Source organism: Bactrocera latifrons, unplaced genomic scaffold (genome assembly GCF_001853355.1).
Source record: "Bactrocera latifrons isolate USDA-ARS-PBARC rearing strain unplaced genomic scaffold, ASM185335v1 scaffold_1, whole genome shotgun sequence".
Taxonomy (NCBI): domain Eukaryota; kingdom Metazoa; phylum Arthropoda; class Insecta; order Diptera; family Tephritidae; genus Bactrocera; species Bactrocera latifrons.
The window spans coordinates 840,287-858,908 of record NW_017534407.1 but is presented as its reverse complement, the minus strand read 5'-3'; the positions used below and the strand labels follow the sequence as shown (position 1 = coordinate 858,908).

At 37.7% G+C, this 18,622-nt stretch overlaps 1 protein-coding gene across 1 annotated transcript; it reads left to right on the top strand.

Annotated features, from left to right (window-relative positions):
• Nucleotides 1-595: 595 nt before the first annotated feature.
• On the top strand, nucleotides 596-17,957 carry LOC108978280 (box A-binding factor). The gene is made up of 5 exons (XM_018948458.1): nucleotides 596-1,069; nucleotides 6,594-8,839; nucleotides 13,894-14,051; nucleotides 16,179-16,733; nucleotides 16,926-17,957. Exons 2-5 carry the CDS (start codon nucleotides 7,321-7,323, stop codon nucleotides 17,571-17,573), a joined length of 2,880 nt encoding a protein of 959 aa, XP_018804003.1. The 5' UTR covers nucleotides 596-1,069; nucleotides 6,594-7,320; the 3' UTR covers nucleotides 17,574-17,957.
• The last annotated feature ends 665 nt before the right edge of the window (nucleotides 17,958-18,622 follow it).

Genomic DNA, 18,622 nt, shown 5'->3' with positions numbered 1-18,622 from the left:
TCGAGGCTAACGTTGTTGTTGGTGTCGATGCTGGTTCCAAGATAGACGAAGTCATCTACGACGTGCGTGGGAGCCAAATCACGAGTGCGACGACGGTTTGTTTGAGGACAGGAGATATTTCATCTTGCCCTCGTTCACTACCACACCCATTTGCATGGCTTCCTCATCCTTGGACAATTATTTTTTGTACTGTTTCTCTTTATTTTGAACAGTCATAAAGTGCCAGCCACAAAAAGAATTTTATATTTTTGATGGGTAAAAAATGAGATTAGACCACTGTGCCAGACGAAACGTCGATTGGAGGTCCTTAGCATTTTCGCATGACTCTATAGGGAACCTTTGATGCCTATGTATGTATATGAATGTAATATAAATTCTCGTCCACGCATGACGAATAGCTGATTCGTGCGCAACGGTGTGCCCGATTGGAGCTACGGCGTGCACTTGATGCCTGTGCATTTAGGGTGCGCTACCCAATATTTGTATACACGGCATACTGATGGCATGGTGTACTTACAGAGAATGCGACTGCCACCAGCACAATCACTTAGCCGGGCCAACGAGCTGCGAGTCAGTCTTCGTCGTACTTTTGAAAACAACGGTCGCAAACTTTTCGCATACGAAACGCACACATTGTGCTTTGCTTAATCGACTATGTGGTAGGTGTTTCGCACAAACGGGCTCAATTCCGTGGGTGTGTGTGTGCGTGTATAAGTGTGGGTGGTGGCAGATTCACGGAATTTTCTTGATGCTCTAACTTTTTATGGCACCAAAGAAGAGCTGTTCGAAAATTTCTTAAGTGTCTGCTGAAGGCAGTAAAGGGTTGCTGAGATTTCGGGTCTATAGAATTACATCGATCCATATATTAACTGGCAAGTGCACGTGCGCGTAGCTATACTTGTAATATATAAAAAATTTGCTAATGTAACGGTTATGTTTTTGAAAATCTATAAACGTAAAAATGATAAAAATTTCAAATGTTGTGCAAAGTGAAAATCGGATGTTGTGCCAGCATAAATATACAGAAGAAATAAAGTCCGCCAGAGTACCGTTCAACATATAAACAGAGGTATGCAAAAATTTATTAATCTCCTTTAGGTTTGTTGGAAATTGTTATTTTATACCAAATATGATTACTTCATACCCTCAGACTGCATACGGTGTATATAAATGACACCTCCTAGCACTAAATATATCATTGGGGGATTATGTTGTAAATGAATTAAAGGACTTTAATATGCCTGTATACTTACATACATACACACATACACACATACATACGTATATAGAGTTTAGCGTACTTATATACGACAAACAGCTTGTAACTTCTAAGCGGACAACACCCTTTTATCCGTGAATTTAACCGCGAAAAAATTGCGCTTTTATAAGAGTGTACATATGTACAAATGCATGTGAGTGTGCAAAGTACATATGTACATATATAGTATTGTAGGTCTGTACTGCTTACGCATATGGTTGCAGCGTTGTTAAGAAGTCCCACACTAGGTCATTTTATAGCAATGAAACGCTAAATCTTGACTGATGACTTTAACGAAAAGATAAGTTGTTGACAAAGCCTACGTTTACTGAACCAATTGAGGCAGGCAGAACGCGCCAAATTCTAAATACACTTATTTAGATAAATATATGTATGGTTGGTCACACTATTACAGATTGGACAGGAAGTACGGAAAACCGCAAATATCCATCCGTAGTAAGATGTTCAATTCATTTAAACCCACATTCAGAAAACCTAACTAACATCTTACTCAATAATTCCCGGAATCTAATTTTTGTGTAATGGGTGGCTTAGCGCATTTCACACGATTTTTGCAAAATGTGCTGACTGGTGAAAAAGCCGACCATATGGAACTGGAAAAACTAATTCTCGTTTTTATCTCACTCAATAAGTAAAAAGGCACACTCGCCTGGAAGAAGGGAGTATCAGGAAATGTTGTTAGTGTATTCCATTTTGTTGTTGCTATTTGTGAACTTTTTATATATTTATATATACAAACACGTGTGTATGTATAGTCCAAAAGCAGCAAACCTCCGAGAAAGTATATAAGCATATTAAGGTGGGTGAAAAAAAAAATTTCGTTTGATACTCTTAGAGTCCTCTAAGAATATCTTTCCGAGTGTGAGAACCAAGGTGAGTGGAGGACTTGCTTACAGTTTTCTATTTTTTGTCATATCAGTTAAAAGAATTTATATGACGCGCCCAACTACTAGAAAAAATAGCTCATTTCATAAACTTTGTAGGAAATTAAATACTCTAAAAAAGGGACTCGTACTCTTTTTTTTTTTTTTAACTAACTGTTTTCAGCCAACGTAAAATCACTCTGGTTAACAGGTGTTCCGTTAAAGTGATCTCCCGATGAACAAGGACTAGTCTTCAGAAATCATCATTCCTGTCCTGTGACAACATGTGATGAGTCGGCCTTAGTAGTGTTTGGCCCTTTGCAGTCAATGAGTTGTACAAGATATAGGACAACATTGCATAATTTAGCGAATCTAGAGTTGGAAGAGAACACTACAACTCTGAAATTTTTCAACGCAGTACCCGCCGGTGGAAGCAGAGGATAGGGAAGACCTCCACTCCGTTGGAGAGACAAGGTGTAGAAAGACCTGGCCGCTTTTGGTATCTCGAATTGGCGCCAAATAGCGAAGAGAAGAAACGACTGGCGCATTGTTGCTAACTCGACTATAACCGCGGTATCTAGGCCAGTAAAGAAGAAGAAGAACCGTTTAAAAGAGTTCAASTGTTGAAGTTTGGTTATTTTAAGGCTACTGTTTCATCATAAATCGGAAAACTCAAAGTTTCATAGGAAAACTACTGCCGCCAATATCTTTCAAAATATTCTATTTTTTTACCCACTGTATAGCATTTTTCTAGAATTTCCCAAACGAAAATGTTAAATATTTATTATGTTAAAGTTAAATATTTTATTAGAATTTTTTATTGTTAAAAACATACATATGTACACTATTAAAGGGGTATTTCAAAAAAAAAAAACGTAAAAAATGATTTTTAAAATTTTAAAAATTCGTGTTCCCTAAAATAGGGACTATAACAGCATCCTTACTGATTAAGAATTTCTTTAGATTTTTTTTTCAGACCATTATTATTATTTTAATTTTTTTTATATTTTTTTGTAAATTTTTTTTCTGTATTCTCAAGATATTAATAAAAACACCATAAAAAATGGATAGTAAAAATATTTTTGGTTTTTTTTTTAAATAAAATTCAAAAAGCTGCCCAAACTTTGATTTCTAGTCTAAGTCTTTAAGAAATGTATCTCAAACAACTGTTTAAAGTTTCATGAAGATCGGTTGAAGAGTTCACGAGAAATCTCGCAAACCGACTTCAAAAACAAAGTTTCGAGAGAAACGCGTTTAAAGACGACACACTTAACCCAGCTGGCCTCGAGCGCACAAGTTCTCAAGGTAGTATCTCCGAAACTATTACTCGGATTAACTTGAAAATTTAGAACATTACTCTAAAGGTGTTGTAGAATTTAATGAGATAATAAAAAAAAAAACGATTTTTTGCAATCCGTAACTTTATGTCGGTATTTTAGGTAGACTGACATTTTTCTAAACGAATCTCTTAGGGCAACACCAAGTAAAAACCTCTTACTTGCATGGAAAACGATAGTCTGAGACAGGCTGATACTTGTCTTATGGTTCACACTAAAGTAGTTAGTGAAGAGTAGTTCTTACAGTAGTCTAATACTAGTTGATTTTACTGCAAGTTTTAAGTATATATTATTTGTGTTTCTCGATTAGCATGCTTTTAAATTTTGTATATGATTACACACTATTTACTTCCAGGCCATTCTCGTTCACCATGTATCTACTCCAATTTGTATGCATGCTTTTGTACATTCTGCTTTAGTCATATTTCTCTATTTCGCTTGTTTGATTTTTTGCGTGTAAAGTGTGGTGTTTATTGATTTATTTCCGTCGCTGCTGTTCCGCTGTTCGTTTTATGATGCACCAGCGACATTGTTAACAACTATAGCGTGCCGACAGCTGATTGAAACGACAGCAACTAGGAGTACACACAATTGTTTGACGTCCTTTCACAAAGTAGCAACAAAATATGTGTATTTTATAAATATACACTTAAAAATTGCAAGGGCTAATCGATTATTTGCGAAGTCCACAATATCAGGTCCAGGGTGCTTATTTGGTAGCGGTGCTACTTGAAGAATCAATCTTTATCGTCTGCCTAGTCATGTTTGGGTGTGTGTCAATGATGTATACAACTGCATAATTTATTACAAGTTGTGGGATTTGCTATTATATTTTTGCTTGAAAGCTGCCTCAATGAATTCTCTTCATGATTTCTCTATTTTCTCTTAAAAAATAATTTCATTCACGTTTACATATYCATACATACATATCTATATAATAATATCTCTTAGTTATCTTATTAGTTTTCATTGACTTTTTCGGCATTCTTCCTTCCTCTTATTTACTATTATTGAACTTCATGAATCATTAAAAAATGGTAGCAGATTAGTAATATGAAAGGGTGATCCACTTCGAAGCTCCCTAATTTTTTAAAGAAAAAACTCGGGACCATTATACTAAAGTGTTGGCCGCGGCAACGTCTCAGATGGTCCACCCGTTAAGTCCAATTCTCGAAGACTCGTTCGAGTATTTCGACGGGGGTATAACACGCATGATGTTTTGCCCCAAGGCCTCAAACGAGGCAGGATTATTTACACAGACTTTAGACCTTAAACATCCCCACAGGAAGAAATCTAACAGTGAGTAACATAACACGATCTTGGTGGCTAATCGAGTGGCCCAAAACGTGAAATTAGCTGTTCTCTCAATAAATTCCTGGATTGATGGGATGTGAGGGAAGTGGCTTGTTGAAACCAAATGTCACGAGGTTCAATTCATCAAATAGTCGGTTATCATGGCGCGACAACAATTGTCATTGACGGTTTCGTTGTCATCGGTTTCATTTTTGATGAAATATGGACCGATGATTCCACAAACCACAAACCTAACCATTGTTTGTTTGGATAAAATGGAAATTCTTGAATTGCTCTTCGTCGCAAATGCGAAAATTTTGCTTGTTTACGTACCCACTAAGCCGGAAATAGTCCTCTCCGCTGAACAAAATTTGGGCGAAAACGTCGGGTTTTCTGCAACTTTTCAGAGCCACAAGGTCGAAGCTTGAGAAGGTCGAGCAGTTTCAGTTCTTGAACAAGCTGTCTTTTGTACGCTTTTAATACAGATATCGATGTAAAATGAGCCAAGTAATTTCAGATGTCAGTCCGAGTTGCTGCGAACGGCGCCGAATCGGCTCTCAACGGTCTTCGTATACGCTCTCAGCTACGATTGCCATATTTTCTTTAATACATGCTGGACATCGTCTATCCTGTGGAATATTATCCCATAATGATTGCTGGGTCTCAAGATATTTGATGGTGTTGGGAATAGTGCGCTCAATGGGCCAATTATCTTGACGATAATTTGAGCGAAGTACGGGAAACACATTCCTTTCAGAACGTGAATTTTTGTAATGAAGTTGAAGAACTTATAAACGTTGTTCAGTCGCAAGTCTTTCCATGATGATATACTAAATAATACTGGACAAAAATAGCATGACAACTTGAGGTGACTCACGCGTGATCTGTCAAAAGAGGCTATTGAAAAAAGTGCCTCTACTTGGATCACCCAAGTTATGATATGTATAGTATGAGTTATGCTTTAGTAAACAACATATTCCGGCGTCCCTATAAATGGGGTTTGCGGAAAGTCTTCTAACTATTATTTATTAAGGAGAGACTTTTTGGCTTCTTTTCATGATAAACTGAACTAGTATGGTACATTCGGAATTAAAGTATTTACAAAAGAAGCAAAGGACAGCAAACAGTCTGTACATGTATACGCTAACTTGTCCCTCGGATATTTAGATATTGATCTGAAATTTTGCACATGTGCTCACCAATAAACTGGTCATTTGTGGGAATCACTTATATCGAACTTAGCATATAGCTGTCATACAAACTGAATATTCAAAATCAAGTCATTGTATGGATAACCCTTATATTTAACGAGATATCTTCTCGAAATTCGAGGTGGATTATTTTATTGTATTGTGCACGATTTTCGAAAAAATTTTTTTAGATCAGATCATTATAGGTGGCATACAAACTGACCGCTCAAAGTCAAGTTTTTGTAAGGAAAAAAATGTTATTGGACAAGATACCAGTGCAATGATACGATCACCAAACAAATTTTTCAACCGGAGCCTATAGCATATAACAGTTTACAAACTGGTCGATCCAAATCCAGTCCCTGTATGATAAACTTATAGTAACTTATAGTCCAAGGGTAAAGTAAAATATCTGAAGAAATTATCGGTCCACCATGCTGCCATATAAACTGACAGATAAAAATAAAGATAAAAAACCGCACATGTAAAGATATTAAATCTTCGAAGTAGGTGGAATTTAAGTTTTATCTTGTTTTTATTTCATTTTAAAATTGTTTTGCCAGCTCCATTACATGAATCACGCATGTTACGTACATTTTTATTAACAATATTTTTTCTCTTTACTTTCCAGGAAAAACCTTTTCAAATATGCACAAAGAAACCCATTTGTAATCAAAACTTTGAAAAACTCACTTGATTTCACGAAAGTCAATGGAATTAAACGGCAACGTCACTGAACTGACATGAATAGGAGTGAATAGAGTATAAACGAGTACAATGGTCAATTTCACTACGAAAAAAGCGACTTCTAGTTGGGAGAGTCTCTCTTTTGTTCATCAATGTAGGCAAACAAAAGACCATACAAGAAAATTGAAGCAACCAAACATTGTGCGAATAGCGCTAAATGAAAGACTCTACAGACAAAACGAACAATGATGGAACTGTGATACCTGAGGGAGGTACGTAATGGCAGATAGAGATACGGAGGAAAGTGGCAAGCATAGTTTTCGTATGCAACACAAGAATGTAAACGTCTTACATATACAAATCAGGGCGAAAAAGAAGAACACAAAGCTAGGGTTGGTGTAGTGGCTTTATGTTCAAAAGGTGAAATTACACAGATAAGATAATATAGACGCAGCACTGATTACACTAAAATATAAGAGAATAAATCGAAAAAACAACACAACAAATTGAGTGCTCAGATTGATTATTGTTTAGCTTCCACGGGGATCAGTTGGAAAATCTCATATTCAGAGTAGAGAAAATATGTTTATGTTAGCACCGTAAACATTTAAACCACAGGCGCTGATCAACAAATTTATTAGTATATGTAACTGAGAAACCGAGCCTCAACTATGAACTTCCCAACAACGCTCCAAAGACAAAGTTTGACTAAGGAATATCCAGAGCCACAGGCTTCCAATATGAGGTATTCGGCCGAAGCAGCTTCACCGCAGCCACAAGCATATGCCTCTGGCTATGGGAATTTTGGCGATGCCGCACAATTCAATGCCTCACGACAAGCAATTCACCAACAACATTACTCAGCTGAGCAGTTACAGTATCAACAACAACAACAACAACAACATCGTCATTATAATAACACTTTCAACAGTAGGCTAATTGGTGATGGCCCCAATCATAATGTGTCCAGTGGACCAATTTCGACTATTTACAGTAATCGTGCACGATATTTTCCCTATCCGCATAGTCTGCCGCAGCATTCATTGCGTGGCATGTATACACCTGCTGGCCAACAATTGATACCATCCAGTGTTTTGCATTATCCGCCCCGCAGTGAGGCCTTTCAACCAAACACCATGACATTGCAACAGCAGCGTTCTGTATTGACACAACCATTTGCGTCGGCGCCACACACCCAACCGCAACTGCAACCACATTTACGGCAACAGCAGCAACCGTCACCGCAAGCACAACTGCCGCATCAACAAACCGCATTTGGGGGCAATGAATCGCAATTGCGACATTACGCTGACGCCCTCGCTACAACACAGCCAACATACAGGCAAGTAACGGGCGAAACGCCGCATTTGTTGATGCAATTAAATAGTAGCAGGTCTCCACCTGCAACTCCAATCCAATCTCCACCGTCTCCAGCTGCCACGCAGATCGCACGAAGCGTGTCTCGGCCACCGTCAGCTGATTGCAATACTTATTCACAGTTAAAACACCAGTACCGGCAGTCTCTCAGTTCGCCTACTCGCGCGCCAACATTATCCAACGAAGAATTGCATGCCGCAAATATGTCAAAATCTCAACAGAGCGCACCACAAGCTCAGCGATTGCCTGGATTGCAAATACAATCTTCGTCCTGCACTTCTTCCGAGTTGCCAACGGTGAGTGAAGACGCACAAGATAGCCCACGAGATTGTCATGAGGAGAAACATCTTCAAGCTGGTACGTCTCTTTCACTCAGCAATAGTAACGGTGCATTCACACCGCGACAAACGGCGAGTAGCGAATGCCTGACCACTTCACCGCCATTAATAAGCGCCACCGGCACGGATAGTGGTATCAGCATCAGCAGCTGTAGTACTCGCGCCCGCAGTGATAGCACACAAAGTACACCAGTTTACAACGGTGAATATCCAATGTCGGTGGGCTCATCCTCGGGAGTGTCATACCAATGCGCGGATATAAGGGATTTCGAAGATTTCGGTAGAGAAAAAGAAGAGATTACAGCTTGTGCGCCTCTCAACGAAAATGAATTTTTAAAATCCAATCAGGAAATCGTTGAAAGTGATATTAATGTGGGGCTTGCAGTGCCTGGTAGGATAAGTGAGAAAAACTCAGTCAATACGAAAGAACCAGATATAGACCGAAAGTTCTTTAATGAGGAAACGAAACAATGTGGTGAGTGATTATATGAAACATGAAAAACACTTATAGCAGATTTAACATCATTTAGGGCATATCATTTAGTCATTGATACCTTATTTATTTCGAAATTTGTATTGGTTGAAAATAAAGGCGCAGGAACGGCGGATCGCAGGCACTTGGGTTAGTCCCATTACCACCCGAGAGGTAACCAAAGTAAACTTTATCAAGCAACTCAGTTGGTTCGGTAAAATATCTAATTTTTTCCAACACAGCTTCCTCTTGAAGTTGGCGTATTGAGCGCCTTGGAATATATCCGACCTTATCTGACTAAAGGCTGGGATTCGCTAAACTAATTTTCCAGCATTACATCACCCTCCGCGCATAACCTGCATCACACCGCATCCATTTTTTCAATTTTTTGAAGGTGTAATTTTAAGTTCCCTTTTGTCTCGAAGTAGAAGCTTTTTAGTCTCTCCATAAACACTAAAGTAACACTAAACAACTAAAGTAACTTTGTGTAATGCCCTGTGTTGCGTAGTTTTCCAAGATCTGCGGGATTCCTCTAAAGGTCACTACTTCAAACAACCCTTAAATGAGCCAAAGTATGGGCAGCTTTGGGGAATTGTGTTCCTAGCTGCCCTCGATCGAGGCAAAAGCTTTGGGCCCATAATTCTGACCTCTGTTTACGAATAGCGCAAATGACGTAACACCCGAATAGTATCCTTCTTGCAGTACTTTGATTTTTAACCTGCTTTGATTTTATTTTTCGGCTTTGGCTCACTCCATGACATCCTGGTAATCGGAAAGCATTGCTTCACATCCGTTAACGCGACGCTGTGTTTCGAAAAATTTTGTGTTTTTGAAACCAAACGTACTTTCACTTGTCTTAGGCCCAAATAATGTTTCAAAATGGTTTTCACTGACTTCCGATATTCCAATGATGCTAGTAAGATCTCTGACTGTTAATCGTCGATTAAAAGGAAGTCGTGAGCTATTTGAGCCATATGTAAAATAATCGTTTCTGGCCACTGCCAAATGAATGGCGCTCAGAGAACTTTCCTCCCCTGCGTGAATCGTTACACATGACTCCCTATTCCATTGGGTAGAAACTATCTTGATGTATTAAAGAAAATGTCTCGAAAATGGCTATTTTGTAAAAAAATATGATTATATATATATTTCAATAATTTTTTTTAAAGCATACAATTCTTCTTATTCCCATCCTCCTTTCGTTGGCATCAAAACGAGTTTATACGCAAAACTTGCTGTGTTGCTTTCCATTTAACATATGCATACGTAGTACCTTTGCTGATCGTTTCCTGTGTTAATCAATAAACAGCTTTGAACTCTGCGGCGGTCTGTTGAATGCATCGACAGTTTGTCCATTCATATATATATACCAGTACATATGTGCGTAAAAGTCGATATCGCAATATGGCAAGTTCTATTTACTTAGAGCAATGGCAAACGTCCATATTGACATTAAGACAGCCCATTCATCGACAGGTGCACGTGCGAGCGACTCAAATGAAGGAAGGAAAAACACCCACAAAGGCGGCGATTTGGCTTAACGTCATCACGCCATGTAAATGAACTTTTAGGAACTTCTTTACGTGGAGCTTGTCAAACGCGAAGTGGATTCAGTATATCGGAAGGGAACAAAGCGCTTGGGGGCTGTGTTGGTGGCTTGCGGGCTATGTTGATGGCTGCATATGGCGACAAAATCGATGACAGAAAAGTGTAGAGACAGAAATATGAAAGGAACGGCAGTTTTTAAAAGCATTTTGCAACATAGTCTTACACTGAAATAATTTTGTTGCCGCACTGTGGCAAGCTCTTTTGCCTAATTGTATATATTCATGTGTACGTGTAAATTCTACCGATGACAGTGTGTCTTTCGCCAACATTTTACACACGTATTCACATACATAAGAGAATGAAACCTTAGCAAAAAGAAAACCGTTACTTTGGCGGCAAAAGCTTTGGTTTACTGTCAAAAGCAATGACCACTGTCTTGGAGTCCAATAACATACACACATGTATGTAATATTTTTGTTTAAAATTTTTCTTGTTCCATAAAAAAAAAACTTCACTTTACTTATTGTGCCTCAATCTTTGATAACCAATATATGTATGTATCTAAGTCTATGCGTTGAGATAAGTATACAAAATTGGTTAAGGAAAAAGTAGCTCTGAATCATTCGACCTGCTCAGTTGGTGGTTGTGATGGCAACATTGTTGGTGTTGGCGATAATGACGTCCTGTCATAAAACATGACGAGCGTAGTTGTCTACAATCTACTAATGCCTCGAATGAGTAATGGAACCCAGTCCCTGGGAAGAAAGTGATATTACGTCTACACTGTGGAGAATCTTTTAAAACGCTTGTTTGCCTTCACTGAATAAGTACAAATCGCGATAGCCATCTATTTACACACACATATGCATGAATCCAGCCCAGCTAAACAGGCATTCATTGCCACAAACACTCGTTCATCTGAGCGTTTATCAGAGATGTTGCCACCAACGCCACTTCGCTTGCTGTGGCTTTGCAGCAACTGCTGTGAGAGTTAATCAATATTCGCAGAACGTTGATGCTTGAACTTACATGTGTACCTATACACTACATGTATGTACAGATGTATATATATACATTAGGGTGTCTGTTATTAACTAAGTTGGTTGTTGTTTTACAAACACCCTCTGCAGTTTCAGTTTTTACCATAAAGATTAGGTTGCAACGTAATTCTTTAACTCCAAAGAAAATTGACAAAACAAAAACTTTGAAAAACGATATTCCGAAACACAATTTTTCGCTCTATAAAAATAAAAAAGTTACGAATGATTCTTTTCAGATAGTCATTGCTTTAAATGTTATACGTAGTTAAAGTCATGCATCAAATGTACTACATTCATATAGTACACCATGTCGTATGAGCAACACAAAAAACGTAGGAATGTCTGGTATGAATGCACATATCATTTGATGTACAACTTTTACTCCATTTGGTCACCTAAAATGCAAAATAACGTAACATCACTTCTCATAAGCTTACAGGCGAAGCAATATAATAGCGATATAATAGAAACCTCTAATTTGAGTTTTGGTTATAAAATCTTTATATTTATATTTGTTTTATATGTTAGCTTAAGTTGATAATTTGATGCTACATACTATATATATAATATGATGTAGTGAATGGTAAACAATAAAAACTCAATTTCGATTTTTTTTTGATGATACTTTGTTTTTACGATATAACTTTTAAGGGAATATTTTTAATAAACAAAAGATCAATCGAAACAAACAAACAAAATAGAGCAGAAAATTATGTATTAGTCCAGCGCTTTTTCAAGGTTATAGAATTACTTGCTTAATTTAAAATATTAAAAACTCTCAACTTGTATACATGGGAAAAGCAAAATGATATAAATGGATCCTTATTGGCGGCGTTTTCCAAAAAACGTAGTCTACTTGGGAAATAACGCACACCCTAATACACATACATCATACATATGTATATATAGTATACATGCGAAAGTTATCAGTTTTGCGCACTTTCTGGCTTTTCAGCAATGTGATGGCCAAAAAAATTAGAGTCCATCTGAATTTATACTAACACTAGATGGTGCGTGTATCCGTACATATAGGCGCATATCTTCTTCTTTTTTATTGGCGTAGACACCGCTTATACGGTTACAGCGAAGTTTATAACAACCCATCCGAGGCCGTTGTGTCCAAACCCAGAACACATCACTGTAGAAGGATGATTCGCCTGCTCACTTTAGTTTGACTTCAAACGGAAGTTTTTTGGCTATTCAGAGGATACTTGGCCAAGACCGGAAGTCGTGAGCTATATGTGAGCATATGTAAAACAGTCGTTTCTGGCCATTCCCAAGAGAGTGGCGCTCAAAGAACTGTCCTAATTTGCGTGGACTTCTACATATGGCACCTCCTGGTATATAATAAATATCAAAATCTTCCCAACATAAGCCAATATTTTGCTAAAAGTTGTGAGAACTCGTCATTATCGCCTTATAACCACTGTACAGCGACTTCCTCTCCGCCTATTATTGTTATATAATATTTTGTCTTGAAAAAATTCTACATCTTGAAATTCCAAAAAAAAATAAATAAAAAATAAAAATAAAAAAATCATACAATTTTTTATTGATTTCCCTCGTCGTTTTTTTCAGTGAGCGCACCGAGCTTTTAGCGTAGTGGTGTGTGCCTTTTCGCCACTCAAGGAAGGGTGTATTAATGCAGGTTTTATTTTTTTTGCCTGGTCCAAGTGCATTTCAGCATTGAGCGGTACCTACGAACTACACACACCTACTTTAGACATATTTTCCCACATATAAAACTCTTTTCAAAGTAGACGCTCTTAAATTTGTTTTCTCTTAATGTTTCTTAAATGCTCATTATCGCACACAATAGCAGGGAGGTTTAGTAAAGGGAAATCCATAAGAAGATGTTAATGAAATAAACAAGACTGGCACACGCTTTGTGCAACAAGTTAGGCAGTGCTCTCCTTCAGCTCAATGGAATATTTCTGTGACGAATGAGTAATAAAAATAAAAGTGAGAAGTTATATAGTATTGGTTTTTTTATATACATTGCATACACAATACTCGTTCTCCATATAAACCCTATAGAACAAGAGGCATACAGTAGAACTTTGAAAATCTTTCTTCGCATACATATAGATATATGGAGAAATTAATTATATACGCCTCGCATTTTGTAGGATTATTTGTCCCATATGCCCAATACAATGTTTCATGCAAATTTTGCGCTTCCAATAATGTGTAGTATGTCGCATAATAACTAGTGTTAAATTCATATAAAATAACTTTAAAATTGGGTTTTGCAAGCTTTTTGGTAATAAAGTTCTAACTAAATGGGAACATTTTCTTTAATTATGCATGGAGTAAATTTCAATTCTAACCGCTGCCAAGTAAAGAAATGATTATTTGTTAGTGGGTATATCAACTGAAAGCAACATATGAAAATCTCTCAAGTAAAATCCCTACCCTATAAATCCTATCAATGTAATAATGACATACTTTTTTGTGGAATCTTTACAGACGACAAAGCAGAGGAAACAGGCAAATCGACCAAACTTTCGGTATCGGCTAAATCGTTACACATTGATTCAACAGAAACTCAAAATAATGGAGAGGAACCTGCAAATGCCACTCGCACAAAAGAATCCCTTCATGAGCTAGCTTTAAATACACAAGAGGTAAGAGTTCGAAAATATATAATATACTATAAGTATATACAAGGAGCGTTCCAAAGTAAACAGGACTTAAAAAAAGCAGAACAAATGATTTGCTCCGCAAAATCTATTTATTTTATTCAACATAATCTACTTCTGCTTCAATATATTTTTGGAAGGTCCAAAAGCATGTCGGACGAGTGTTTTAGCTCGTTGGCCGGTATAGCCGCCAGTATGCCAGTGCAAGCCTTCTAAATGGCCTCCAAGTCTGCATAACGCTTTCCTTTCATGGGCTAATGCATTTTTCCGAAAAGGAAGAAGTCGCACGGTGCCATATCAGGTCAATACGGGGAGTGGTTAATGGTTAATAAGTGATTTTTGGTCAAATAATCGGTGACAAGCGTCGATCGGTGAGACGATTCTGAGCAATCTTTGGTCGTCAGTCAATTGGTGCGGAACAAATCGTGCACAAACCTTTCGCAAGCCCAAATCTTCGGTCAAAATGCGATAAATCGATGTTTTGGAGATGTTTAATTCCATTTCCATGAATTTCAATGATGATTTCGGCTGATTTTTGAGGAATTCACGCAGAGTATCGATGGAATTTCCGGTGATCACGGATTTGGATAGGCCCAGATGTTGATTGTCATTTACGTATGTCCTCACGACCACTTTGAAAACGTTGAAACCACCTGTGCGCTCTGCTACGGGATAGGCCATCATCGCCATAAACTTGTTTCATAAATTGAAGCGCTTCGGTAAAAGTTTTACCAATTTTAAAATAAATTTAATGTTGACTCTTTGTTCGATGCTCATTTTTCCACCGATAACACAAACATACTGATATTTAAAACGCAATAACTTCACTTATAGGTTCAAAAAGAGCTGTACCTATGGAAATTTTTTCTCTATTGATGTTCTAATGTTAGGTTCACTTTAATTTTGGAACAATTTCAGTGCTCCTAACTGCATAGACTACATCAACGCCTAATAGTGAATGTTTTTACATGTCTAATATGAATAGGCACACCCTCTGATACATTTAGTTTTGAGCATAAAATTTACGCCTGAGCATATTTATCAAGCAGGAGAAAAACGAAGAATGTATTTTTCTAGGCAGAGCCAAAGCCAAACATGAAAAATCATTGTCACGTTGGGGCTCTCTAGCAGGGCTGTATCGACCGGAAGTGTTTACGTACTTCACCAACCCCCGCCCATAATTGCATGAGGTCAATGAGTACTGGCAAAAGGCGGCGTGCAATTTTGCCCCGACACATTCTAGTAGGTAACAGTGTGTAAAATACATAAAAGAGAGTTAAAAACGCAAGAGAGAGAAAAATATAAGAGAGTCTTATATGTACATATGTACGAGTACATAGAGAAATGCGTAGGAGGGAGAATAAATTTGGATGGACACCGCTTTTAAAAGCCATAATACCGGGTATAATGCAAAGAAAACAAAAATCAAGCGGAAGTAAACCAATTTTTTGGCCCTGTTTTTAAATTATACATTACATGACTAGCGATACAAAGTTATTAAAATTTTTTATACAGGTATACCCGGAAAGCATTAGGATTGAATCGATTTAAAAAAAAAATTTTTTTGAACCAATCCAGCCAGCGCGATTTCCACGCCAAGAAGACGTCACGTAAGGGATTCTCCGGAATATCCTTGAGAGGATCCCCTCCGTCTTCTCAAAATGCTTACTTTTCATCGGCCTTTTCAGGCAAGGAAACAAAAAAAAAGTGCGGGGGGGGCTCCATGTGGGCTGTAAGGCGGCTGCGGAAGCGAATTTAAATCGAAAAAAACCTTCGTCGAAGCCTTTAATTATTGTATCTCAAAGAATTGTGTAAAATTTCGTGAAGATCGGTTCAGTAGTTCTCGATAAATCTTGCCAACCGACTCAAAAAACACACTTTCGAGAAAAACACGTTTGAAGACGGCGCACGTAGCTTAGTTCTCCAGACTGTATCTCAGAAACTATTACTAAGATCAACTTGAAAATTTAGGATAGTACTCTAGAGGTGTTGTAGAATTTAATAGGATAATAAAAAGAAATTGGATTTTTTGAAACCCGTAAACCCATGTAACCCTAAAGTCCTATTATGTTTACCAAAATGTACTAATATTATCTACCGTTGCACTTTTAGGGAATTTGCAGAAATATAGAAATTAAAAGTGAATCTAAAGAAGGTAAGGAGCAGCCTCCCCACCAGCAGCAAACTCATAAGCACCATCTGGAAAGTGTTCACGCTGTAGGAGAAATTGTTGAAGGCACCGCTGGCAGTAATAATAACAAACGCGCCCCGCCACCGACCACACCACAAAGTCAACCACATTTGGAGCCTACTGCGTTGCAAGAACAAGAACTACCGTCTCCGCCCGTGCCACCAGCTCCACCGCAAAATTCACCAATCGATTATTGTCGTACAACCAGCATCGCAAACATGAATCCATATGCCCATGTGCCACCACCACTGACGCAATTAAAAGCTCCGACGTCAGCGGCTGCTGCAGCGGCAGCGGCTGCAGTTGCGGCGGCGGCGGCAGCAGCTGCTGCGTCAATACGCACGAACAAAAATCGCATTATGGAATGTGACCTCATACCAAGCAGAAAATCGAAACGGAAATTGAACCCCATTTCAGGCAAGTGGCAAAAGGATAATGTGGGAGGCGATGCGAGCGACACTACGAAGGAGAAGAGGGTAGGTAGTTTGCTCAGGGTTTCTCTGTTTATATTCGTAAGAAATTGCGATATTCGAATTTTCAAAACCATCGTTTCTGGTTCTCAGTTTTTTCTTTTTTAGATATTTTTTTATTTTAAAATCGCTAAATAATTTAACGCACTATTTTTTATTTTTTTTATATACTTATATTCAAAATCTGTCTTTAAACAGGATATGACTCCGCTGCCTGGCTTCCAACAAGCCTTTGGCTCCACTGAAATCGGTCGTTTTTTCGAGACATTTCTATTGAGTCCGCCGGACTGTCACAGCTTCACTGACAACTACGAGCCTCTAGATGTCGAGGAACCATGGCAACAAGCTCACCAACATCAACAACAGCAGCAATACCAGTTACAAATTAAACAGGATCAGGAACAACACGAACTTAATCAGTTACAACAATACAAGGAGCAACAGCAGCAACAACAACAACAACAACAATATGCACAACAAGACTATATTAATCGGAGATATGCAGAAAATAGCAATTACCAATCGCTTCATCAACGACTGTATCCACACTACCCACATCCGCCAATACATCCCGCACACCCGTACCAACGAGCCCAGTCGTACCAATACCCCATTAGTGCTAACAGTAACCACCGCGATATGTGGATGTACGGCCGCAACGCCCTCAATCCTTATGTGATGCCTTTCGAATATAGTGCTGCCAGATCGGCCAGCAGCTCGCCCTCGTCGCCTTATCAAATGCCTTTGAATTTGCGATCAGGTTACGGCTCCGCATACGATGGAAGAGGTTACACCTATGGGCGTATGAATGGTACTTACAGTGGCATACGTTGTAACGGCTATTGAAATAAGTTTGTTCAATAGGTTTTATGTGAGGAAAATAACCGTTAAACATGATTACAAAGAAATTTTCAAAAACATTAATAATTTAAACAGACATAGAGTCAAGTGATGAGTTAGTTCTTCATGCATATGTATATAGGATCATTAGTAATGATCAGGTGAAAAGTTAATACAAATATGTGCCTTTTCGGACAAAATTCTGGAACGTCGTCTTCAGTTCAAAACAACAGTATGCAAACAATTTGATCAAAATTAGTATAAAAAAAAATTTAAGTGGAGTGTATATATGTGGAGATATAACACGAGAACGCAATGAATGAAATTGTTTTTAATCTCTAAAAGATACAAAAATATCAAAATAAAGCAAAATTAAAAAAGTACAACTGAGAAAAAATACTCGTAAAAAAGTTAAATGTAAAAAATTTCGAAATTGATTTAAACGAGTGGAAGAATTTTTCAATAAGCCTCGAAAAAACGAGAGGAGAGAATATTGATGCTTATGTATATAATTTTTTCCGATATATTTTTCATTTTCCTATGACACTTTTCCTGGTCTAAGCTGATATACTGGAAAGCTATGCCATTTAAGGTTAGAAAGCGAATTCAAAAAGCAAATGTGAAATTGTATTTAAAGAGTGAGAAGGCCATAAAATTGCCTTTTCTTTGAAGGTTAAGTTAGTTTTAGTCATCGTAAAGGGAGGGGGGTAGAGAACCTATCAGCTGATGGGAAGCAAACAGAGGCACATCTGAGAGCTAAGCATGAATAAATGTCAAACGGAGTCTGGGGTTAAGTTTCTATTGGCCTGCAAGATGACAGCTTTTTGATCGAAAAATGGTTGCATTGTGTTATTTTTTTTAACTTAGAGAAAAATTCTCATAAAAATATTGGTTATAAGAAAATCTTTAATATTATATTATACGATGGTTTTAATTAACGCCACAACAACTTCACAAAGGTCATAGACACGAATATGTATATTTATAAAACAAAAAAAAAATAAAAAATTTAAACATCACATTACATATAAGCATTAGGAGTAAAACTTAATAAA

Excerpts from the sequence above, each read along its gene's own strand:
- LOC108978280 (XM_018948458.1), top strand. The coding sequence starts at position 7,321 with ATGAACTTCCCAACAACGCTCCAAAGACAAAGTTTGACTAAGGAATAT. Across the intron at positions 8,840-13,893 it reads TGAGGAAACGAAACAATGTG|ACGACAAAGCAGAGGAAACA; the intron begins GTGAGTGATTAT and ends GAATCTTTACAG. Across the intron at positions 16,734-16,925 it reads ACACTACGAAGGAGAAGAGG|GATATGACTCCGCTGCCTGG; the intron begins GTAGGTAGTTTG and ends GTCTTTAAACAG.